The 25,527-nt window shown below is 44.8% G+C and overlaps 1 protein-coding gene across 1 annotated transcript in view; it reads left to right on the forward strand.

Annotated features, from left to right (window-relative positions):
* fank1 (fibronectin type III and ankyrin repeat domains 1) overlaps positions 1-25,527 on the forward strand; it is a 65,586-nt gene that overhangs the window by 27,539 nt on the left and 12,520 nt on the right. The window contains 4 exon segments of the mRNA XM_041209293.1: positions 2,226-2,257; positions 2,260-2,343; positions 12,236-12,317; positions 22,404-22,463. Coding sequence (XP_041065227.1) covers positions 2,226-2,257; positions 2,260-2,343; positions 12,236-12,317; positions 22,404-22,463 — 258 coding nt within the window.

Here is a 25,527-nt window from a genome sequence, read left to right on the forward strand (position 1 = left end):
GCAACCCTGTTCGCGGTTGGATGGTGTCAGAAACAATAGGGGAATTTTAACTCTGTTCACCCAGTGGAAAGTGGGCAGTGTGGGAGTCATTGTACAGTGGGTCATTTCCTGCTCCATGGTGATTTCAGTGCCACTAATTGTGGGACAGCTAAAGCATTCACTGAAACATTGGGGAGGTAGAGTTACTACAAAATGGCCCTCTTGCATTAAACCCAATGAATTACATAGAACCCCAACAGCAGTTAAAACAGCATCTGAGTAGAATGCTCAATGCCTCTGGCCTGGTCAGTAAAGCCTAGTCTACAAGAAGAGGATACCTTGTAAGTTAAGTATTCAGTCTTCCTTTGTGAGTCCGGAGGAGCAAGGCTTCTTCTCTGAGCCCCACAAGAATAGTCTGAACTTTTTTCTGTCCCTGCACATTCAAAATTCTGCTACCCTTACCCAACATGAATGCAAACTGACACCATCCTCGTCCTTTGTCTACAACAGCCAGCCTTGTTTAAATGATGCAAAGCTACATAAATATTCTGGAGTTTCACATACATACTGTTGTAGGATCAGAGGGATTGTTGCAATATTTAATCGAGATTAAATATATTTCAAATACATTGTACATGGTCTATGGAAGGAAATATGTTGATAACCCAAATTATGTTGTCAGCTCTTCTATGTTTCCAAGATATTCAGGCATCAGTTGTGTGGAATTCATTTAGACCAAAACATTATGTGCATTGCTTTCATGTCAATGTCATGCTTCCTGATAAAATATATCTTACACTTCTTAATTATGTTTGTTGAAATAGTATCACGAACAGGAAAACATAGCCAATTCTAAGTGATATTACACTATGAATAAGGTATAACTAACCTGTGAGTAAAACTCATAATCAACACTTTCCACATCCCTTTTTCATTTGTTATTATTCAGTTCAGTAACTTAATATTTGGAGCATATATGATCTAATAAAAATAAATAAAAAATTTAGACATATAATATCTTCCTGCTTCATTTTGCTAAATTAACTAACTATGAAATTTAACAGTTATGTTATGGGTTTGCTACTTGAGCATTTAAATTTAGCAAAATGATAAAGCAATTTCATATTGTTGCTGCAATAACAACATTGTGCTTGTTACCACTGCAACTATACTGACAGCTGCTTACAGATCAGCTTATTGCCTCAGGAGAGGCATTTCTGTGTAGGGGGCAAGTTAAAACTTCTAGTCTATCCACCTTCACTAAGAATAATCTAGAATATATTACATTTACAGTGCCTCAAATATTTGAACTATTTATTGCAAACACAAGCAATTGCTAATAATTATACAGAATAATTATCAACCATTGTTTGCTCTAAATCATAGTTCTGTAACCTCTCTGGTGCCACACTAATGCATTGAGACTACAGCAGAAGATTGGGAGCATCTTTGTCTGTCTTTTTCACTGTTATTTTTACACAAATTTAACTTCCTTGTCTGTTGAGCTCCACCACTAGGTGGCAGAAGTACATTGGTTTCAAACTGGCACACAAGAAGATGACAATTTAGCACAGCAATATAACATACCTTCATTCTGTATGAAATTAAATCCTATCAGTGTAAAAAGAAACAATTTTTCTCTCTGATGAACTTGATAATGTGTTTCTTTTTCACCAATAACTTGCTCCTTTTTAGCTCATTAACCATAGGAGAGGAATGTGCTGTCATCTCTAAATTTATGAAACCTAGTATACAGTATCATCACTAGGCTTATTTATGAGTAGGTGAGGCCATAATTCTTCATGCTGCACCACACAATATTAACATTATGTCTTAGCACTAGCACCTTTGCTACAGGATTGTGTGATTTCCTATCCCGGAGGGATGACAACTCACTGAGTATTTACTAAATTAACACACAGTTGGAGAATCCCAGGTTGAAGAGTATACTAGCTGATGCTAATTCAGCTCCTGTGGTTCTTTCACTCTGATAGTCTCAGTCACCCAGTCAGGCTGATCTCAAATAATGTAATCAGAAAAATGTTTATGTTAAAATCTCAATAGAAAAAGGTATTAAAATGATAATTTGTATTTTTATAAGAATGATGCTTTCTTTTTAACCGTACTGTTGTTTAACTATTTTATAGAAAGTTATTAAAAATGCATTTTTATATTTAATCCGATTAACTAAGGTTGGTGCTGTTTGTTTGGTTGTCCCAAAGTCCTGTAAGCCTTTATTTTCCCAGAGGGTATGGTAAGCAGCATGTTATGACTGGCCTTGCACTCCATATAGATTTCGACTAAAAGTCATTAGTCCTACAGGATGTTATGCCTACAGTCCAATTGTGACTGTTTCTACCACACGTGAGTCTCATTGAATATTGTTCCTTTTCACTTATAGGACAACTTTTATTACAATGTTGCAGTTATATATCAAGTTGGTTCATTCAGTGGTTGATGTACTGGGAAGAATGTTCCAGATTTTACAACTTCGCTTTTATAACTTGCAATCTCTTGTATTGCTTTCATGGTGCTGCTCAATTATTTGCAGTACAGTTTAAGATCTAAAAGAATATTGATTGAGTTGTCAACCTGATCTCCTGCATCAGATGCAAGAGAAAGCAGAATACAGTCTGTTACTCAGGGGCTGAAAGAATTGTACTTGTGATGCCCTAAATTAACAGCAGTACATTACTATCATGTCCAATTAGTTGGCTGATGCGATGTCTTAGTTGTCTGAAACAGTTGGATGTAGATTAGTTCTGGCTGCTTTTTGTCTTTCCTCACAAAGACTTGTATGAACCAATATTGGATTCAGAATTTCCATTTGATTTCTAATAACTGGACATTTATTCCCACAAGCATGTTGAAAATCCTTTGTTGTTTTGTACAGTGCACCCACGCTTAGTACAAACTGACTTGAGACTGCCCAAACTATATATTGTTACGAATATGTAATTTCAGAATTCATATGTTTTAGGAGTATAACTTTTAGTTTGGGGATTGAAATTTTTAAATGTAAGATAAATAAAAATACCTGGGTGAAAGGACAAAGCAGCCGCTTGATTGGCACCCCATCCACAAACATTCACTCCCTCCATCATTGATGCACAGTAGCAGCAATGTATACCATCTACAAGATGCACTACAGGAACTCACCAAGGCTCCTTTGCCAGCACCTTCCAAACCCACAACCACTACCATTTGAATGCCGAGGGCAGCAGATAGATGGGAACACCACCACCTGGAAGTTCCCCTCCAAGTCACTCACCATCCTGACTTGGAAATATATCGCTGTTCCTTCACTGTCGCTGGTCAAAATCCTGGAACTCCTTCCCTAACAGTACCGTGTGTGTATCTACACCACATGGACTGCAGCGGTTCAAGAAGGCAGCTCAACACCACCTTTTCAAGGGCAGCTAGGGGTGTGCAATAAATGCTGGCCCAACCAGCAAAGCGCACACATCCCGTGAATGAATTAAAAAAAAGCTGGTAAATAGCATTGCAAATCAAAGGGTGGCCTATGTTTATTTTATAAGGTCATTGTAGGGAACATTTAAAACTAAACATTAGGTTACCTCAGTGAGCTTCTTGGTGGAGACAGGATGTCTACAGCTGTCTTAATAAGGGGTTTAAATTATTCAAGTGATTTCTTACAGAAACAGTAAGTTGAAGTCTGGGTCCAGAGCAGTTTGGAGAAGGCAAAGAGAGAATCTGCCAGGAGCTGTAAAGCAGCTGGAACCAGCAGCCAAGGGCTATCAGAAACCAAGGATGTTTCTGATTTGGAATCACTAGGCCAAAATGCTGGAGTCGGGGAATCCACAAATGTGAGGTGTTGAAAGAGAGCTGGAGCTTTTGCCTAGACGGATGCTAGTGGAAGGACCCCAAGAAATCTCGTACCTCAGAAAAAAGCAGGAATACTGAGGAGAATCAAAGGGAATTCCTGAGAGCTGTGGCACATCTTGGTTTGGTCCCAGGAGTAGTGAAGTAACCCTCAAGATCTTGTAAAGTATAGGGGAATTCTGGGCTGGAAATAAAAGTACAACGTGGAGTATTCTGTTGAGATTTTTGGGTTTAAAGTATAAGTGTTTATGAGATATAGTTTTAAGTTAGTAGCACTTGCATTGTTTAGCTCTTGTACCATAAAGATTTTTGTTTAAAATGTGAAATTTTGTTCCATAATTCTTTCAGTTAATAATTGGGAGTTCGTATTCCTTTTTTAAAAGTTATTGTTCTCTACCAAAATCATAACAAATAGGAGATTTGTCAACATTAAAATAAGGTTAATTTCTCTCATCAGTTTGAGCAGACATTAAATACTGTTTCAAAACATCAGCCAGATGTGTAAAGATGGTGTGGTAATCAATGGTGCCACATAGTCTCATGAATACATAAATATATATATATCAGAGAAATCTTATATCAAAGATTAGATTATACAACTATTTTGCTTTCAGTTTCAGGAATGAACACTCTTTATTGAGGATATGTAGGACCAGATGGTTGGAGAAGGGGGCCAGAAACACTGAAGAATTAAACTATTGTTGATCATCAAACCAATCAGGATGCCCTCTTAGATAGACAATGTGATAACAGTCTCTGAATACACATGATGAGACAAGAGTGTAGGGAGACATAATTCAAATATCTCTATTTTCAGCTCTTTGCCAACCTTTGATTTGTTTTTCTTCTTTTTGTTTACCAAAGTGGTATCAAAGTCAGTGTTCTTGGCTCCGTTTACTTCTTTGGTCCTACGTACCCTTTATCAACTAGTGCTCATCACTAAGACTGAAAGCAAATATTTGTATTTTATCTTCTCTGTGATATATATGTTTATGCCTCCATGAGATTACTGGCACTGTTGACTATCACACCATCTTTATAGAATCCTGGCTGTTGTTTTTGAGTCTGTCTCAAACTGATGGGAGGAATTAACCTCTTCTAAATGTCTACAAGTGTCCTCCAGGAGACTAGGTTGGGCAGTTTCAAGTAAGGTTGTACCGAGCATGGGTGCACTGTACAAAATGGCAGAGAATTTGTCATCCATTTGCTGTATTTCTCAGATGCATTTCTGCCCACTCAAGCAATGCATAATCAGGAATATGCCACCAAATGCTCCAGAACCTTTCACCCCTTGTGTGCAGACTGCAAATGAATGTGCGTTTTAAAGGGCAGCAGTACCATTGGCTGGCTGGACAAGTTGCAGAATCCCCTTGCGAAAGGTGGCCTAGTCACTGGTGGAGGTGCTTACAGCCCCTTGCAATGTCTTAATTAAGGTTTGGACCAGTATCCATCATGGTTCAAGCTAACAGCGCAGCCTTGCAGTGCGGGTTAGGAGGATGCCTGTGCCTGAGCTGAGAGCACAGTCCAGTGGCTGAAGCTGCTACCAATCAGAGTGGGGTGGAGGTAGGTTGGGGTTTCAGACAGCCAATGAGCACACTACACACTGGCCATCCAAGAGTTGGCCAGTATTCTCCTGCATGTGTGAAGGGGCTTTCAGACTTAACCTAGAGAGGTTCTTAGTATACCGATGCTAACCCATGTGTCTTTCTCTTTGATCCTGCAGCAGGAGAACTTCAGGATTATGGAGCCTGGTGATTTAACGGTCTGCCTCATGGCTTACAGAGAGAGACGAGAGAAGAAGAAGAAGATCGTGATGGAGACAACTGGCTCGGCAAAAGGAGGAGCACCTCCCTCAAGATGAAGGGGTGGCAGGGCCTGCTGCACATGCAGTTGTAGGTCCACAGAGAGCCATCACTCGTAGGTGCCTTGCTAGACCCAAGGTCAAGAGATGGCACTTGCCATTCCTGCAGATGACTGAAAACCAGTGTCATCGAAGATTGTGCATATCTAGGGAACTGGTTGGTCATATATGGCACCTGCTGCAGGAGTTGGCACCATGGGGACATTTAAAAAAACTCATTCTTGGGATGTGAGCATCGCTGGCTAGGCCAGCATTTATTGGCCCTCCCTAATTGCCCTTGAGGAGGTGGTGAGCTGCGTTCTTGAACCGCTGCAGTCCATGTGGTGTAGGTACAACCACATTGCTGTTAGGGAGAGAGTTCCAGGACTTTGACCCAGCGACAGTGAAGGAACGATGATATATTTCAAAGTCAGGATGGTGAGTGGCTTGGAGGGGAGTTTCCAGGTGGTGATGTTCCCATCTATTTGCTGTCCTTGCCCTTCTAGATGGTAGTGGCTGTGGGTTTGGAAGGTGCTGTCTAAGGGTGCTTGGTGAATTCCTGCAGTGCATCTTGTAGATGGTACACACTGCTGTTACTGTGCATTGGTGGTGGAGGGGGTGAATGTTTGTGGATGTGGTGCCAATCAAACGGCTGCTTTGTCCTAGACAGTGTCAAGCTTCTTGAATGTTGTTGGAGCTGCACTCATCCAGGCAAGTGGGGAGCATTCCATCACACTCCCAACTTGTGCCTTGTAGATGGTGAACAGGCTTTGGGGAATCAGGAGGTGAGTTACTCATCATAGGAGTCCCAGCCTTTGACATGCCCTTGTAGCCAGCGTATTGATATGGCTAGTCTAGTTCAGTTCCTGGTCAATGGTAACTCCCAGGATGTTGATAGTGGGGGATTCAGCAATGATAATGCAGTTGAATGGTTAGATTCTCTCTTGTTGGAGATTGTCATTGGCTGGCACTTGTGTGATGTGAAAATTACTTGCCACCTGTCAGCCCAAGCCTGAATATTTTCTGGGTCTTGTTGCATTTGGACCTGGACTGCTTCAGTATCTGAGGAGCCACGAATGGTGCTGAACATTGTGCAATCTTCAGCGAACATCCCCACTTCTGACCTTATGATGGAAGGAAGGTCATTAATAAAACAGATGAAGATGGTTGGGCCTAGACACTACCCTGAGGAACTCCTGCAGTGATGTCCTGGAATTGGGATGATTGACCTCCAACAACCACCGACATCTTCCTTTGTGCTAGGTATGACTCCAACCAGAGGAGAGTTTTCCCCATGATTCCCGTTGACTCCAGTTTTGCTAGGGCTCCTTGATGCCACACTTGATCAAATATGCCTTGATGTCAAGGTTAGTTACTCTCACCTCACCTCTGGAGTTCAGCTCTTTTGTGCATGTTTGGACCAAGGCTGTAATGAGGTCAGAAACCACGTGAGCCTGGTGGAACGCAAACTGCGCGTTAGTGAGCAGGTTACTGCTACGCAAGTGCTGCTCGATAGCACTGTTGATGACCCCTTCCATCACTTTACAGATGATCGAGAGCAGATTGATGGGGCTGTAATTTGCCAGGTTGGATTTGTCCTGCTTCTTGTGTACAGGACATACCTGGGCATTTTTCCACATAGTAAATGCCAGTGTTGTAGCTGTACTGGAACAGCTTGGCTAGAGGTGCAGCGAGTTCTGGAGCACAAGTCTTCAGTACTATTTCCAGAACAGTCAGGGCCCATAGCCTTTGCAGTATCCAGTGCTTTCAGCTGTTTTTCGATATCACGTGGAACGAATCGAATTGGCTGAAGAATGGCATCTGTGAGGCTGGGGACCTCCGGAGGAGGCTGAGATGGATCATCCACGCAACACTTCTAGATGATGATTACTGCAAATGCTTCAGCCTTATCTTTTGCACTATGTGCTGGGCTCCCCCATCAATGAGGGTGGGGATATTTGTGAAACCTCCTCCTCCAGTGAGTTGTTTAATGTCCACCACCATTCATGACTGGATGTAGCAGGACTAAAGAGCTTAGGTCTGATCCGTTGGTTGTGGAATTGCTTAGTTTTGTCTATCACTTGCTGCTTCTGTTGTCTGGCACGCCAGTAGTCCTATGTTGTAGCTTCACCAGGTTGACATCTCATTTTTAGGTATGCCTGATGCTGCTCCTGGCATGCCCTCCTGCAGTCTTTATTGAACCAGGGTTGATAATCTGGCTTGATGGTAATTGTAGATATGTCAGGGGATATGTCGTGCAATAAGGCCAGTACGTGGTAATCAGCAGGAGGTTTCCTTGCCCATGTTTGACCTGATGCCATTAAAGTTCATGGGGACTGGATTTGATGTTGAGGACTCCCAGGGCAACTCCCTTCTAGCTATATGCCACTGTGCCACCACCTCTGGGTCTGTCCTACCGGTGGCACAGGACATACGTAGGGATGGTGAGGGTGGTGTCTAGGGCATTGTCTGTAAGGTTTGATTCTGTGAGTATTACTATGTCAGGCTGTTGCTTGACTAGTCTGTGAGACTGCTCTCCCAATTTTGGCACTAGGCATGGAGGGTATTCACTGTGACCATGGTGCTCAATGTTTATGCCAGTGGCTCCTTCCAGGTTTCCACAGGTGACCTATGCGGGATCTTGCAAGTCTCCATGCACAAGTGTGTCCAGGAGGTCATGGATGGCATCTTTGTGAAGGCACAGAACTTTGTGCATTTTACCCTGTATCAAGAAAGCCAGGAAACAAGAGTGCTGGGATTTGCACAGATCTCTGATTTTCCACAGGCGCAGGGCGCCATCGACTGCACTCACATGGCGCTTAGATCTCCGTGGCAACAAGCTGTCAACTATGTCAATCGCAAGGGCTTCAGCTTGCTGTAAGTTCAGCTGGTGTGCGACCACCACATCCTGCAGGTCTGCGCACTACTCCCAGGGACTGTCCACAACTCCTACATCCTTAGCAGGTCTCAGATCGCTGACAACTTCCAGGGTCCAGAGAGGCTGCAGGGTTGTCTCTTGAGGACATTGGCTGCCCGCAGATGATGTGGCTGATGACATCCTTGTGCGGCCTCAGACTGCAGCAGAGTGATGGTATAATGAGGTTCATGCTGCGACCCAGGCTTTTATGGAGCAAGCGATAGGCATTTTGAAAATGAGGTTCTGGTGCCTTGACAGGTCCAGTGGAGCACTGCAATACAGTCCACCGAGGATTTTGCGCATTATCGTAACTTGCTGTGTGCAACACAACCTGGCGCTGCAATGGGAGGAGGACCTGACTCAGGAAGAGATGGAAAAGTTGCATGTCTCCTCCGACGAGGAGGAGGTTGAAGGGGATGATGGTGATGAGATCCCTGAGGGTGAGGATGCCGGCGATGAGGCAATCACACTAGCCAGATGACGCAGGCGCGCTCGGGAGGCCCTCATAGCCGCAAGGTTCATCGAGGATGATGATGAGATACAGTGAGGACAGTCCTGACGTCCTCACCTTGCATCTTTGAAGGTTTGACACTGATGGCAGCGCACATACCCTCCGTGCTCAGGCTCATGTCATGGAGACACAGCAGAGGCCCTAATAGTCACTACATTGCAGGAGGATGCTGACTACATTCAGTGAGGACACTCCATAGGCCTTCACATTGCCTCTACGAATGTCTGACTCCTGGCTGGTCGAGGGCAGCTGACTTGTGCTCTGTGATCAAGGTCATATCATGGAGACACAGCCATGAAACTTGAAATGCTCCTGATCCTTTGGCAGTCTTCAGCACCTCAACACAGCATCACTGGTCACAGATGCTGAAGAGATGGGGGCCAGCCCCATCTCAACGGTGCCGAGCGTACACAGAGAGAATGACGGAACTCTGTGATGTCTGCCCACTACATTCTGGCAGCAATGACAAACACCATCGAGGTGCAGGCATCACTAATGTGTCCAGTGAGTGTGAAGCCGGACCATCACTTTGGTCTGAAGGTTACACAGTGCACAGGGAGGAGACTCTGGACTGAGACACCTGCTTTTATCTTGTGCAGGAACCAAGGTTTCACATCTGAGTGACACAAGCACTGTTCATCATAGCAAGGAGTCTTAGGCAAGGTGGCACTCTTGGGGGTTTATTTACAATAGTGAAAATTATGAAAATTGATTAAAACCCATGCCCAGGCTGTGCAACTACATCTTCTTAATTTCCCTAACCCTGCCTCTACATCTTGGTGCTCCCCCGACGTCCACAGCAGAGGTGGAGGAGTCTGCTGACTACTATGCCCTGTTGTCTGTGATGACCTTGTCAGGCGTTCTCTGGAGGGCCGAATCCTGGAGGGCCCCGGCCTGCATTCAGGGTCCTGCTGTGTGGCAGTGGCACCCTCCTCGGCCTGTGAAACTAGAGCTTCTGGGATCACAGGAAGAGGGGATTCAGATGGCTGGATGCTCACGGAATCACCTGGGTGGATGAGCCAGGGTGTGCACCTGCTGATCCTCCTCCTTATGGTTGCCTGAGGTTGACGCCTTGAGGAGAAGGAGAATTTGGAGTGGGATTGAGCTGCCTGGCATCCTTCTCACGTATACACTATTGGAGGCCAACTATGGCATCAGTGGTGGAGATCAGCCCGCGCAGCAGTACAGGACTGATGTCCTGGACCAAGGTCTCCATCCGCCATCCTACCAGTGTTGACCTCAGTGTGTTGGCATGCCGGCGCTTTCACCTCAGACTGAATGCGGCCGGACTCCTCCATTGTGCCTTGCAATTTGAAGAGTGCAGCCGACATACCTTCCTGATGTTTCCAAGCTTGCCTTTGCAGCTCCAGCAACTAAGACATGACCGAGTCCAGAGTCTCCTCATCTGACTTGGACTCAGCAGATTTCTGGTCTCCAGCAGACCTCCAAGTACCGGACAACTGGGAAGTCCCTGCCTCCACCTGCTGTGGATCAGACAGTGCCATGCACTCACCAGATTGTGACCCCAAGGCTACTCTAGAACTAGGTCCCACTGAGGTGTTTGTCTCTGTGCTGGTGGAGGGTGTGGGTGAGCACAGTGACAGGTCTTCAGTTAGGGTGTCCTTAGATTCTTCTTCCGAGGTGCCTCTGGGGCTTGAGACAAGGACCTCGCTCAAGGAGTCCCTAGGCTGCTTCCCAGATGTGCCTGTGAAAGTAAGGAGAGATCATTTGTGCATGGCAGGGGACTGTGGAACAGGGGAACTGACTCACAGGATGGTTGTCTGATGGATGTTGCACTGCCGGATCCTCACCGTCAGGTCAGGAACAATCCAGATTGTCGCCGGCCAGGTGGATGACTCTATTTTCAAAGTCTATGAGGGCCCTGATGTTGGGCACTCCTCCACCAGTCTGTGACCTCTCCCTCTTGTGTGCCAGCTTGTCCTGCATGAAGACATCTGGAGTGAGTGTAAGCAGGACAACTGCTAGGCCAGATGTGAAGGGTGCCTGACATGTGTGAGTGGTGCGTAGTGCCATGGTCGGGATGAGGACTCTATCCGCAGGGCACATGAAGGTGTGTGCGAGGGAGTGAATGGTGATGTCCCTTGAACTGGCAGTGAGTGAGATCCCTGTGGATGTGTGATGGGTTTGTGAGTTGATAGTGATGAGAAGAGTGGCTTATCCTGGCAGAATGGAGGAGATTATTCAACCTTTTGTGGCACTGGGTGGCTGTCCTCTTTTGCAGGGCATTGGCGCTGACCACAGCTGCCACCGCCTCCCATGCAGGATTGGTGACCTTGCTTGCTGGTCTTTGCCCAGAGTGGGGGTAGAGGACTTCACAGCGGGTCTGCACTGCATCTAGTAGACGCCTGAGGGAGGCACCACTAAATTTGGAGGCAGCATGTTTCCTCCCTTTGGCAGCCATGACTTTGCAGCAGCTTCTGATCCCTTAGAGAGAGCTAGCTCGAAGCAAGGGCGGCCTTTAAATATGGCGCCCGGATTATTGAAGGCCTGAGGTGATGGCAGGGCGGGCGAATCAGATGCTGCCCTGATAGCAATCCGGCACGTTTCCTGTGAATGCATTGCTAATGAGGCAGGATGCATCGGGAATCAGATGATAGGTTGCAAAAACCTGATTTGAGGCTGGCGGGCCAAACGACTTTTTTTCATACCCGCAACCGGACTTAGTGCAAATCTGGATGATTCCGCCCTTTATTTCTGTTGTTAAATACTAATAAGAAACATTTTAAGCATAGGGAGCGTTGATTTCCTTTGGGTAGCTGTTGATATCTTTTGGAAGTTAGGATAGGAATGTGTGAGTATTTTCAGGAATTCTCCAATTGGTAATGTTTGATAAGCACTGACTTAAGGCTGATTTTGGGTCAAGGTGAAAGGAGCTTTATCATTTACCTAACCCATGCTACTGCCAACCTGTGAGTTCTTGTGCTAACACTGGAATTGACAGCGTCAACTGAGCTTGGAATCCCACTCCTTATACCCCTCTCAAGTCCCCCCTCCCATCTTGGATAAATTCTGCTCTCCACAATTGTTATTTGGTACAGTAATAAATATTCAGCTGTGTTTATTTTTCTTTCCTGGTTGACATGTAGGCTTTTAACCTTTACTTTTTGTTACATTTTATGACTAGGGGAACCAGTGAACGGAAAACATCTGCACCATGCTATAATTAATAATGATGCAGAGGGAGTACGCCACATATTGCAGTCAGGGTAGGTGATACTGCTTATATTTGCTGACGGATTTCCAGCTCCTTGCAGCAGCATCATATTGATTCTCCTTTACTAATGCAGGCTTAGTATTTAATCTAGTGAATATGGTTGATAAAATTCAATTGTTTTACTCTGAATTTGATATGCTGTTCCCAAATAATTGTATTTATATATACATATGCAATGGGCTACATTTCCTTTACATGCAGAAATTGCTCACAGGTACATACATAATTTACCCTAGGAGCATCTTAATTTTCAGCACACAAATGCAAACCAATATATCTAATTTCTACATTTCACACTTCCACTGACTAATACCTGTATTGTAGTCAGGGCAAGTGTGAAATCTAGAAAATTTAACATACAAAGGGTCCGTATTGCCCCAACATACTCCAAATGCTACTTGAGACAGGAATCCATGTAATTTTTAACATTGGCACACTCTTGGAACTAAAAATCTCTCTTGCTTGTTTTGAAGCAGCAGTCTAGTCAAAGACCATTTTGCCCATTACATTAACAAAACAATGTTAAAAGGTCATTTAGAAGCTGGAATCCTACTGCTCAGGGCAGAAGCCTTTTTTAGCTGAGCAAATATCTCTTTATTGGCTACAGTGGTGGACAAACCATGAAATATTTAAATCCCAATTCAATAAAAGGTACTGTAGCCTATGTATATATTATGATTATGGTACCAGACTAGCAACATAGCGGTCATGAGTTCAAATCACACCATGGTGAGATGTGAAATTGAATTCAATTAATCTCATTTGTTGTCTGGCATTAGAAGAATAACCATGAAAGCTTCCATTTATCATTACATCTCACCGAGTTAACTAGCACTCAGGAAAGAGACCATACGCCACCTCCACCTGGCCTAGATAGGACTCTAATTCTGCACTATGATATAAGTAACTGTAGCATAGTCCACAGTTTAAGATATACACTACCTTAATGTCCTTTGAGTTGATCCAGCAAGTCACCCATTTGTACACAATTGCCATAAAGTTCAATAATAATATATAATCAGACTATCCATCAGCAATGATTTAAGAAGACTAAGATAACTTCAGCTCATTTGACCCTGCAAAGGCCTCTTCACTGAAAGCTGGCAACATTGGGAAGACTGTCCTATACACTAGCCAGCAGCAGCCTGACCTAACTGTACTCAGAATCATACATATCAGCTAACATCCCGGACCCCTGAATATGTCCTGGCCTATCGGTAGAATTGAACCATCAGAGGCTGACAGCGCAGAGTACGTGTAGTAATTATATTGACCTGTGCTTCCATGCAAAAAGAACACATAATGGCAATACTACAATACTATAAAATACACAATATAGGAATAAACATGTTTTTACTCTTGTTGATTTCAAAGCTGCTCTCTACCATGCTGCAGTGTAGGGCAATGCAGAATCACAAAACTATAGCACTGTACTGTGTCCCATTCACGAAGCCAGTATGTTAAAGATATTGGCATAGAGCTTCCTGTCAATCTTCATTCAGGAAATAGTGAATCATGGTGCAATACTGTTTTCTGGAGCAAAAGATCAAAGAAATTCAGGCGTAAGTGACTTTCACCTATTTTACAATATGCCCAAATTCTTATGATCTTTTAGCAACAAGACCTTTGCCCGGACTCTGCACAGCTCATTACCATTGTCCCATCCCTGTCAAAAAGAGTATACCTACAAATATCCTGTATTTATCCAGGCTCAAATGTGTATAAAATTGCATCTAGAATCTTAGCTGCATATTCTTCCTTTGAAATTGCTCTGGAGATTCACAAAAGATTTCCCAGTCATGGAATTAAATTTGATGTTGTACTAGATTTACAAGTTTAATAAAAGATGTATCTAACAAATCAAGATATATTAAACAGCATTGTGGGGCGTCCTTCTACCTCATAAGCTGATGGTTTGTGCCGTAGTGGTCAACACTGTGCTAAGCATCGCCTAGTGGGGCTCAGAAGCCCCGCTGTGGCATGACAGGTCTCTGCCACGTTTACTCAGAGGGAGCCAGTGAGCTGAGAAGGTACACAATTTGCTGGCTTCTGTTTTCTCTGTGGCATTGTCTTGAGCTATTTGTTTCTGTTCTCCTCTTCCAATGCCCTTCCAAACAGTCTGCCTCCAGAGGCCACAGCCATCAGCGACTGTCTCCCAGCTGTCAGTGTTATGTCCGCCATCTTTATATCTCACTTGAAGGTGTCCATGTATGAACACCCAGGAGATCGTGACCCAGTGGCTAGTTCACCGCACTGAAGGTCTTTGGGTATACGGCTGCTGTCCATCTGATGAACATGACCGAGCTAGTGCAGATATCGTTAGCTTAGCAATGAGTGAATGCTGATCGACTTAGCAAGCTCCAGGACCCCTGTGTTGTTGACCTTGTCCTGCCAAGAGATGCCGAGGGTACATCTGAGATGGCGAAGTGGAAACTGTTCAGCCTTTTCTCCTGCGTAACATATGTTGTCCAGTACTCACCACTTTAGAGGAGTAATCTGAGGAAGCAGGCTTGGTAGACTTGCAGTTTGGTTTTCTTAGTCAGGTTGCTGTTGTTCCACACTCTTACTCAGGTTGGACAAATTTCTGCAGCTTTTGTGATGCACGTGTTGATTGCAGCATCGAGTGACAGATTGCTGGTGATTGTGGAGCCCACGTATGTGAAGCTATCAACAACCTCCAGCGTCACATTTATCTTTCTGATGCCGATGGTCAAACCAAACTCTTTACAGGAGTGAGAGAATCCATCCATTTGCCACTGAAGATGTTCCTTGGCATGGAATGCTAGTGCGGCATCGTCAGTGTAGAGCAACTCTCCGATGAGGAGTTGGAGCACCATTGTCTTGGATCTCAGGCGAGCAAGATTGAACAGCTTTCTGTCAGTTCTGGTATGTAAATAGACATGCACTGTAGATGACCTGAAGGCATATGAGAGGAGCAAAGAGATGAATGTGCCAAAGAATGTCAGTGCCAGCACAAGACCCTGTTTGACTCCACTGTGGATCTCAAAGAGTTCTGATGTTGCACCGTCATAGCTGACTTTACCCATCATGGAAAGAGGAGGTCACATTGAGCAGCTTCAGCAGGCAGCGAATTATCTCCAGCAGCTTAACTAAACCGCCTCTGCTCACATGGTCGAATGCCTTGGTGAGGTCAGTGAAGGCAATATATACTAGTTGCCTTTGTTCATGACATTTCTTTTGTCAATTGTAGATCCTCCAGTTCTAAAACCACACTGGGATTTGAGGTGGATGTGTTCAGCCAAGATGTACAGTCTGACAAAGGCAATACAGGCAAATACTTTTACCATGGTGTTCAGCAGGGAGATGCCTCAATCGTTGTTGCAATCACTGCAGGCACTCTTGATCTTATGCAGGATCACAATCTTTGCATCATGAATATAAGCCCTGCTCTCCAACAGAGATAGGGAAGTTTGTGCAGATGCAGCAGGAGTGGTGTTTCCTATGCTTGGTGGGTTCAGGCTGAATGTCACTGTAGTGCCAGAGAGAGAGAGATGACTGGTGGTGAGTTTAACCTGAGAGTCACCACACCTCAGGCGAGGGTTGAGATTGAGAAAGCAGTACGGGAATTGAACCTGCAACTGTTAGTGCCACTCTGTATCACAAACCAGCTGTCCAGCCAACTGAGCAAACCGACCCCCCAATGTGTACCCATAGCTAGCGAGTCAGTAGCTTTGCTGAGCTCCACTGTGGGTTTGATATTCAGCTCTGCTACGGCAGGCAGGCTTTCTATGATGTCTACAGCTTCCTTGGTGACAGTGTCAAACAAAGAAAAGGTTGAATTGTGTCTGTGATTAACTGGTTGCAAAAGAATTAGTGCAGGGCAGAAAGCGACAGCACCAGAGTTTTCTGTTGAGGGAGAGAACAATTAGAATTCACCCTCAGGCATGCTGGGGTCAGACTCAGAGGATGATACTTGATGACACACAGAAAAGCAGGACATTTGAAGAAAAATGAAAACAATGGCGTGATCTGCAAGGATAAGATTTAGATTTGACCTTAATACAATTGAACATTGTGGGTTAAATGAAGAAACATTGGCTGGAATTTTCCCATCACGCCCAGGGAAGGTTTTGTGGCGGGCAGGCGGGCGGGAGCAGAGAATCCAGCGGGAGGCAAAAAATCAGAACCCCGCAGTTGTAAGAACAGGTCTCAATTCGCCCGACGGTGTGTTCATGGTGGGTCGGTGATCCTGCTGACTAGTGGCGCGAACGCAATTTGCATTCATTACCATGTCATGAATGTTTGCCAGAATCTTGCCACACCTTCCATACTTCTGTCACGCCAGCGGGACATTGCATCAGCCTCAAACCCGTTTGGAAAGGGGTGGCCTGCAGAAGTCGGACCTCAGTTCGCTGGTAACTCCAATGTGGGTGGACAGTATCTGCCATAGCGCTGTGCTGGTCTTGTTGCGATGAACACCACTCTGTTGGAGCTGTAGGGTTGGTCTGCTCCCTCTCTTTGTTTTCATTGTCCCGAGGAACACCGCTGTGCTGTGGTACTCATGCCCCCACTTTCAGAGACTAGCACTTCAAACCAGTGTGGGCTGTTAGGCACGGGGTCGGGCTGACAAACACAATGGGGGCAACGGGGAGGGAAGGCTGTGGAATTGCAGTGAGAGGGAAGGGTGAATGCTATTGGGGCATTTCTGGGGTCGCCCTCTAACCTCTTGTTTCCGCAGGAGTGAACAGAAGTCTGCTTAGAGAGAAAGGAGGAAGACCTCCTTGCGTTGAAAGCCACTGAAATCCAATGGCTTCATTAGCCATTGTTAAATTGTTAAAGGGCTACTCAAGACTCAGTGGCTTCACATCACAGTCGCTGTATCTCAAGAGTAACACATAGGAATGTAGAATTTGGAAATGCAGGCAATAGTGAAGGAAGCACAGTTGTATCATATATGGTATTCCATCAATCAAGGTCTGTCACGTGTTCACCAGATTCGACACTCCTAATGGGCCAAAGGACATGATTGGTCATTAAAATGCCACATCAGAGATTGGAGCACAGAGCTTGGTTGGGTCACTCTTCTCACTGAAACTTTAGCATCCCATGCAGGGCTCAAGATGTTACATATCTGCGATGCCACCTTGGTTACCTCGATGTGCCTCAGCCAGCTATGCAAGTAGGACAGGAAAAACTATGGACCCTTACAGTTTCCAAACGTGTCATCTTCTGAGCTTTGCTTTCTTGCCGCTTGAATCATTAATATCGTCAATGTTTCCTTTCAGAGAGAAGGCAAAATCAGATATGGATCCAGGACTCAGTGCTGCCTTTGTCAGGGTCCTAATGCAATGGAGGAGGTGAAGGAGGGAGAGGCGACTCTGCACGCAGCACCAGCAGGAGGGACACGGTCAAGCGGAGCCAGAGCATGAGCAGGAGGGTCAGAGCCAGAGCATGAGCAGGAGGGTCAGGAGGAGGGACCTAGGTAACGGAGGTGACTCACCAGACCTAGAGTTTATCGTCCAAGAGTCTCCTATTTACAAATGAGTGAGAGGCAATGCTGTGCACTTATGCACTTGTCCTGAGATCTGGTACATCACATATGCCTCTTTCTTCGGTAAGACCTGAAATCACATGGAGTTGGAGGGTAGCCCCTGCTAGTGGAAGGTGACCGCTTTGAAGGTGACCGCAGCACTCAATTTCTTGGCCTCTGGTTCTTTCCAAGGATCAACAGGCGACCCGTGCAGACCTCTCAGTCCGCAACACATCGATGCATAAAGGAGGTCACAGATGTCCTTTACAGGAAGGCCCATCATTATGTCAGGTTTGCTGTGGATGAAGATAGCCAGATGTGAGATTCCCCAGCTTCACCGCCATCTCAGGCCTCCCAAGAGCACAAGGTACAGTAGACTGCACCCATGTGGCTATACGGGCTCCATGGCAGCAGCCCCTAATGTTTATAAACCGCAAGGGCTATCATTCCATCAATGTACAACTGGTGTGTGATCTCTGGAAGCACATACTGCACGTTTGTGTATGGTATCCTGCGAGTTGCCATGACTCCTACATCCTGAGTCACTCCCAGATGCCTGAGATTCCCGAGGGGCCATTATGTCTTCAGGGATGGCTGCTTGGGGATAAGGGGAATCCACTGAAACACTGGCTGATGATACCAGTGTGTCGCCCTCAGAGTTGTTCCAAGGAGAGTTACAATGCTGCTCACAGCTCCACACGCTCCCTTAAAGAGCTGACCATAGCGCTCCTGAAGGTGTGTTTCAGATGCTTGGACTGCTCAGGTGGCTCACTACAATACACTTCCGACAGGGTTTCCCGCATCATCGCATTGTGTTGCGCCCTTCACAATCTGGCTATGCAAAGAGGTGATCCCCTACCAGAGGATGACCTGGAGGAGGATGAGAGCTCATCGGAGGATGAAGATCTGGAGGCCCAGGAACCTCAGGAGGCTGCTGAGGGTCAGTGTGAGCACGATCACATCATGGAGGAAGGAAGACGTGGGAGACATGCTCGTAATACGGTAACCACTGACAGGCTTCAGGAAGAGTAAAGTCAAGTGAGGTAAGTGTGGCCAAATCTCTCCTAGGCCTCAATGCCATTTTCTTTTAGCTGAGGAGATGTCCACCCACTCGCAGCAAGAACGAGTCCTGCATTCACACTTGTATGTCCCTGCCTCATGAATCACCAGGCCATGATCTTTGCTTTGGTCTGTGGGGTCCTGTGAGTGAGCTCACTCTGGGAACAGACAGTCCACTTAGGAACAAGAGAGATGCAAGAGAAGACTTAAAGCCTTTGCCGCCCTTTAAAGATGCAAACACTGCTGTGACTGAGATGTAGACATCCCTAGGGATCTCCTCCTCCCCTGCATGTCTTTCCATCTGCCACTACCACTGAGGAAACACAAATGCTGCTGGAATATCAATGCTGATGAGCTGCCCTCATTCACTGGTGTTCTTTCAAGAAGCACGGTTAGAAACGCTTTCATCATACACTTCCAACAAAGATTTAAACACATCTCCCTGACATCACACAAGAGGTAAGGAGACTAGTTCAACTGAGGTTGACATCACAGGAATATGAACCTCACAGTGGGGGCGCTATTACTGATTGGGAGGGGGGCTAAGCTTCAAAATAAGATTCCAAAGTACAAAATCACGCCTTCAATTGCCAAGAACATTCACATAACCATCAAATGTATTCACAAAAGTGCAATTTATTTACATGTCTAGCATACCTGTGACCCAAGTTGCTGAGAGTTTGTTCCCCCTTGTGGGAGGGTCTAGGACCAGAGGGCATAATCTCAGAGTAAGGGGTCATCCATTTAAGTCAGAGATGAGGAAGAATTTCTTCTCTCAAGAGGGTAGTGAATCTGTGGAATTCCTTACTGCAGAGGGCTGTAGAGGCTGGGTCGTTAAGTATATTCAAGTCGGAGATAGACAGATTTTTAATCAGTAAGGGAATCAAGGTTTATGGGGAAAAGGCAGGAAAGTGGAGTTGAGGATTATCAGATCAGCCATGATCTCATTGAATGGTGGAGCAGTCTCGATGGGCCAAATGGCCTACTTCTGCTCCTACGTCTTATGGTCTTATGTAAATGTGACATCAAATTTTCTTAACATTCCTAACTCTACCACCAAGCCTGGGTGCAACCCCAACATCCGCAACAGAGGTGGAGGCAGCCTGCTACCTGCTATGTCCTGATGTCTGTGATGACCTTGGCGGATGTCCTCTGGTGGCCTGTGGCCTGGAGGGCCCTGGCCTGATAAGGGTCACTTGCTCAGGGCAGAAGCGCTCTCAGCGGCCTGAGAAGCTGGAGTGGATGGGATCACAGGCAGACGGGGCTGTGAGTGGTTGCACACCCTTGGACTGTCCTGAGAGGAGGCTCCTGGGGTATGCGGCTGACACTCAACTCTCTGTGGGTGCCCGAGGGCCCCGCCCTGACTTCTGCAAGGGATGATGCACCTGGAGGGAGGTCAAGGTGCCTCGCCCCCATGTTGCCTACATCTTGATGATGCCCACCGGGTGTGTGGCCGTGGAGTGCAGGGCCGAGTGCAAATCCGGCAAGGCTTGCTGGATCAAGGTGTCCATGGTGGTCACCAGCCTTCCCATGGTGACCCCGAGGTGCTCTCATATCAGAGCCATGACATCAGACAGAAAGTGGATGGACTCCTCTATTGTTCACTCCAGTCTGCTCAATGACTGCCGAATCTTTGCCTGATGTTCCGCTGCCTGTCATTAAATCTCCAGCATCGAGTTGGCAGCCACTTCCAGACACTCATCATCTGACTTGGACTGAGCGGGTGGCTGGTCTCCAGCAGCCCTCTGAGTGCTGGACCTTAGGCTGTCCCTGTTTCTGACTGCTGCGGGGATGCGTCAGTGAGGTGTTCCCCAGAAAGTGAGCTCGAGCCTAATCTACAGCTGTGCCCCACCGACGGGTGTGACTCTGAGTTAGTGGAGGGTGTGTGTGTGAGTGCCATGTCAGTTCTTCTGAGTTTCCTCCTCAGATGAATTCTGTGGGCTCGCACTGGTGCTGGACTGGCTTGGTGGCCTTGATATGGCGGTGCCTAGAAAATAGAAAATAAAGTATTGATTAAGGAGCATGAGCTAGATAAGACTGCATATGACTCCCTGTGATTGTCAGGATTTGATGAGGTGATGGAGCTGTGATCTGTGCGGGGTTGCTGGAAGAGGCCGATCTCCCCTTCCCCACAGGAGTGAACCCTATCCTCCTCACTCAGCTTGGCTGCAGCCTCCTCGAATTCACTGACGGCAGCTGTCCCTCCTCTGCTCTGTACTCTCTTGCACCTGTTGTGCGCCAGCCTGGCCTGTTTGAAGAAGAAAGATAAGCATGTGATGAGAAGCGATGGAGCAGAAATTGGGTGAGTTGCATGTCCCCTGTGTGTGGTGAGCCCTCCCCAGAAGGGCCAGAGGATGGAGTGTGAGCAACAGGATAGATGAGGTGGTGGTGATGTGAAAGTCTTGTTGAGAGAATGAGTATTGATATGTGTCCCCTGCTAATAGTTGCATGAGACCCCTGAAGAGAGTAGCTGTTGGAGTACATGATGCCATGATGAGAGTTTGATATTGGAGGGAGTTGAAGGATGACTTACCCTGGTGAAGCAGATGAGGTCAGTCATCCTCTTCCTGCACTGGATGGCGTTTTGGGCATGGATGCCAGCTCCACTGACCTGATCTGTGACAGCCTCCCAGGCTGGTGGGGTGAGCCTGCTGTGCATTCTGCAGCCATCCCTGCAATAGGGCACATGCCTTTGCGCCTGTACCCCTCTGATCAAAGGCTGGAGGGCCTGGTGCGTGAAGCGGGTGCTGCCTTCTGCAAGCTCTCAACCTTCCTCTTCTGGCTGCCAGACATCTCTGGTGGGCAGTGGAGAGAGTGAGATTGTGTGTTGGACTGCCCTTTAAAAATGGCACCTGGACCTGCGAACGCCAGCTGATGGCAGCCACACAAATCAACTCCAGACCCACCAGGCGATTCGGACCGATGCACTCATTTGCATAATTAATGAGGCTCCAAGCGCAGAAACAGGATGGAGTTCCTGCCATTCGAGACAGCGGGGTGGGCACTGCCAAAACCGCCCTCCACCCGCTCATTTATGGAAAATTCCGCCCATTAATACTGAGTTTTATATATTGGTGTTAAATGAGTTTAGGACTATCAACTTTCACTCTTTTACAAAAGAAACAATGTTAAATATAAGACACAGCAGTGTGTATTCAAAGAACTCCGATTATATATTGATCAGTAACCAGTTATATGACAACTGTTTCTGGAAAACTCAAATGATAACCTGAATTCTAAATTATTTGTAAACTCAAGTACTTCATAAAAATTAATGTCTAAGGAAACCATTTGTCCCAGCACTAATCTGCCCTTTTTTGTATTTTTTAATATATGAGTTTTCTTTATCTTGTACCTTTTCTGAAAGTTAGATGTAGTTCCATGGGTGTCAGCAGCCCACCGAACCACTCATTCTTCATGTGTGGGCATGAAGTACCAACAGGGTATTTAAATTTAAAAGAGACTTTCTGCTATTAGTATGAAAATTTCAAAAGAATTTAATTGTGAACCTACTTGTTACTCTTTCAGAAATGTGAAGGTGGATATTCTTGATCCACTTATTTTAGCTGCTCAGGAAGGATACCAAAGGTACTCATTTGTCCAATGGATACAAAATTCTTTAGTGGTTCAATGATAAAATGCTGGCTTTAATTTCCGGTGGTTTTTGAATTTCCATGTTTATATGTCAATATGTACATTTCCGGAGTCTTATGTTTGAAATCCCAGAAATGTCCTGCAGCTTTTACCAACATATCATTAGATTGCCAATGACAAATTCCACATCAAACTAAGTAAAAAGGAAAAAAAAACTATGGATAACAGAGACTTAAAATAAATACAGAAAATGGTGGTAATATTGTTACTTCTATTGTAGCTTCTTACACCCAAACTATTAGGTTGAATTTTATCTTTTACGATACTAAGAGATCAGTGTTTATTTCCGACATTTCTATTATTTAACTGCCTAATTTCTATTCTGTTAGCCTGTTGAATTCAATATTTGAATCCATGATTTTAAAATTTATCCTAGGTGTCTCAGTCATATGGCAGTTTCTTGGTAGTCCAGAAATAGGCAGCTTGCACAGTTTAAGGATCTGTCTACATTTTAGCTACAGCCTTGTTGTGAGATCTATTTGTGAGGATTCCTATATTTTAAAAATTGTATTCCTATAGTTTGTAAAAATGTGCAGTGTAAAAGAAATAATTTAAAGCATCCTTTAACATTCATGCTTGTTTCTGTGTGGTCCCTATCTCAATCTATCACACCAAGTCAGCCACATGATGGCTTACTGATGGTTTTAGAAAGATTTCAGATGGCGAGCCAACTCAAACAATACTGGAAGGTAACATTTCTCTTAGGATTTAAACTCTGCAGATGAAAATTATATCAACTGCCCCCTAGGCAATGCAGCGCATGTAGAAAACCAGATGGTGCAAAGTTGATTTGTGGAGAAAGAAAAGGTAGAGAACATCAATAGATGTGAAATAGTATGTGAGGTAAATAGGTCACCAATGTTTTGAGAACAGAATTTTAGGGAGTTAGTCATTAGCCAAGCCCTCAACACATTAGTAACTGTGTGCAGAAGAGAAAAAAGGAGGATTCAAAATACCATTCTTTGTATTAGGCATTTGGAATACCCGATAACACCAGAACTCCCAACAGTCTATCTGTTACGGCTGTTGATACACAGCATTTAGAAAATGGTTCTTTAAAAAAAAATTAAAATTATAATTGTTTAATAATTTAACTTTTATTTGTGGTACTAACTCAGTACATTATCTCGACATTTAGATATAATACCCCATTTGGGACTGTCACCAAGGCAACTCACTTGCAAATTAGCCATTTGTGAATTCTGGATCTGGGACACTTGTGGGAAAAATTGTCTCTTTGACAGCCCCACTATTTATTATGAATAAACACATATGAAGAAAGGGACTGGGAGAACTGGAGCTGTATATTTCTGTTGTCTCAGCAGTCACAGGTCAGAGTTTTATATTACAGTGATACTGTATCTTGCAGTTCAGCTAAAATCTGATCTTCAAAATGGAAAATGTTTGATTTGATTTATTTGTTCCATATGAAACCACAACAGTTTACAGGTGGGTGATCTCGAGACAGTAAGTTAATCATAAACTGAAAAACTTGCTATCTGCACATTTAAAATCACATTTATGCTTCACACTTCACTAAGTTTGATGTCATAAAGGCTTTATAGTCATCTATTTAAATATTGAACAATTTATACCTACACTCATTTATGTTTCTCTGAAACATTTTTGCAAGTATTTACAATGCATACAATGAGGAAATCACAGACCAGGAACATCAATAGTTTATGTTCTGCTTTACTACATGTGTAATTTGCAAATATTGGCAGACATAACCACTAAATTATGCTTATGTATAATTTAATATTTGTGACCTTCATTTCCCTCGTAAAAAGTAACCTTGCCCCTGGGGAAAGGTGATGATGGCTAATATTGAAGTGACTGCTTATAAACATACATCTTTGCAGGATTGTTAGGAAACATACTTTAAAAATTGGGGAGCTCCCATTTATGACTGAGATGAGAAATTTTTTCTCTCAGGGCTTCATTAGTTGGCAGAATTCTCTTCCTCAGAGAGCAATGGAGGCTGAGTTAATGGATATATTCAAAGCTGAGTTGGATAGATTTTTGATCGACAAGGGAGTCAAGAATTATGAGGAACAGGCAGGAAAGTGGTGTTGAGGCCACAATCAGATCAGCCGTGATCTTTTTACAGGGTGGACAGACTTGAGGGGCCAAATGATCTATTCCTCATTCTTGAATTCTTGTGAAATCATAACAAAGTTTTTAGCAAAATCAATGGAATCCTGTCAAGACAGAACAGAATGAGAAAGAACATGTGGATGATTCGGGAAAACGGAAATGACAAGAATGAAATAAGATGGAACAACATTGCAGGATAGTACAGAGAACGATGAGATGTGATGGTAAAAGCCTGGGTGCAAAAGGATAGCCCAAAATGTATAACATTTAAAAAAAAATTGAATATGGACGTCACTTGCAAGGCTACAGTTACTGCTATTTCCAAATTGACCTTAATAAAGTAGTAGAAAGCCACCTTCTTGCACTGCTGTCATCGTGTGGTGAAGGTACTCCCACAATACTGTTAGGTTAAGACATTGGTTGGGATTTTCCAGCCCTGTCATTGCGTGAGCCGCCGCGGGAGATTCGATGGCCCAGCCAAATGTAGGTCCAGAAAATCCCGGTGGTGGGCAGGGCCCGAAAATCCCACCTGTTGACTCAGCATTGATGAAGGAATGGTGATGTATGTTCAAATCAAGGTTATGAGTGACTTGGAGGGAAACTTGGAGATGATGGTGTTCTCATGCTGTTAGATGACGTGGTTTTGGGAATACTTTCAGAGAAGCCTTAGTGAGTTGCTGCAGTGCATCTAGTAGATTGTTCACACTGCAGCCATAATTCACTGATGTTGCAGGGAGTGGATATTTAAGATGGATGGGCTGCTGATCGAAGCAAAGTGCTTTGCTCTGGTTGGTGTGTGGGCTGAACTGGGTTGAGATTGGATATGGCTGATTAGGAGGGGCAAGATGAAATAAGAGAGGGTAGGTACCCTGCAAATTGGGAAAGGGTTGCAATGTAA

Source organism: Carcharodon carcharias, chromosome 17, assembly GCF_017639515.1.
Source record: "Carcharodon carcharias isolate sCarCar2 chromosome 17, sCarCar2.pri, whole genome shotgun sequence".
In the NCBI taxonomy this organism is placed as follows: Eukaryota; Metazoa; Chordata; class Chondrichthyes; order Lamniformes; family Lamnidae; genus Carcharodon; species Carcharodon carcharias.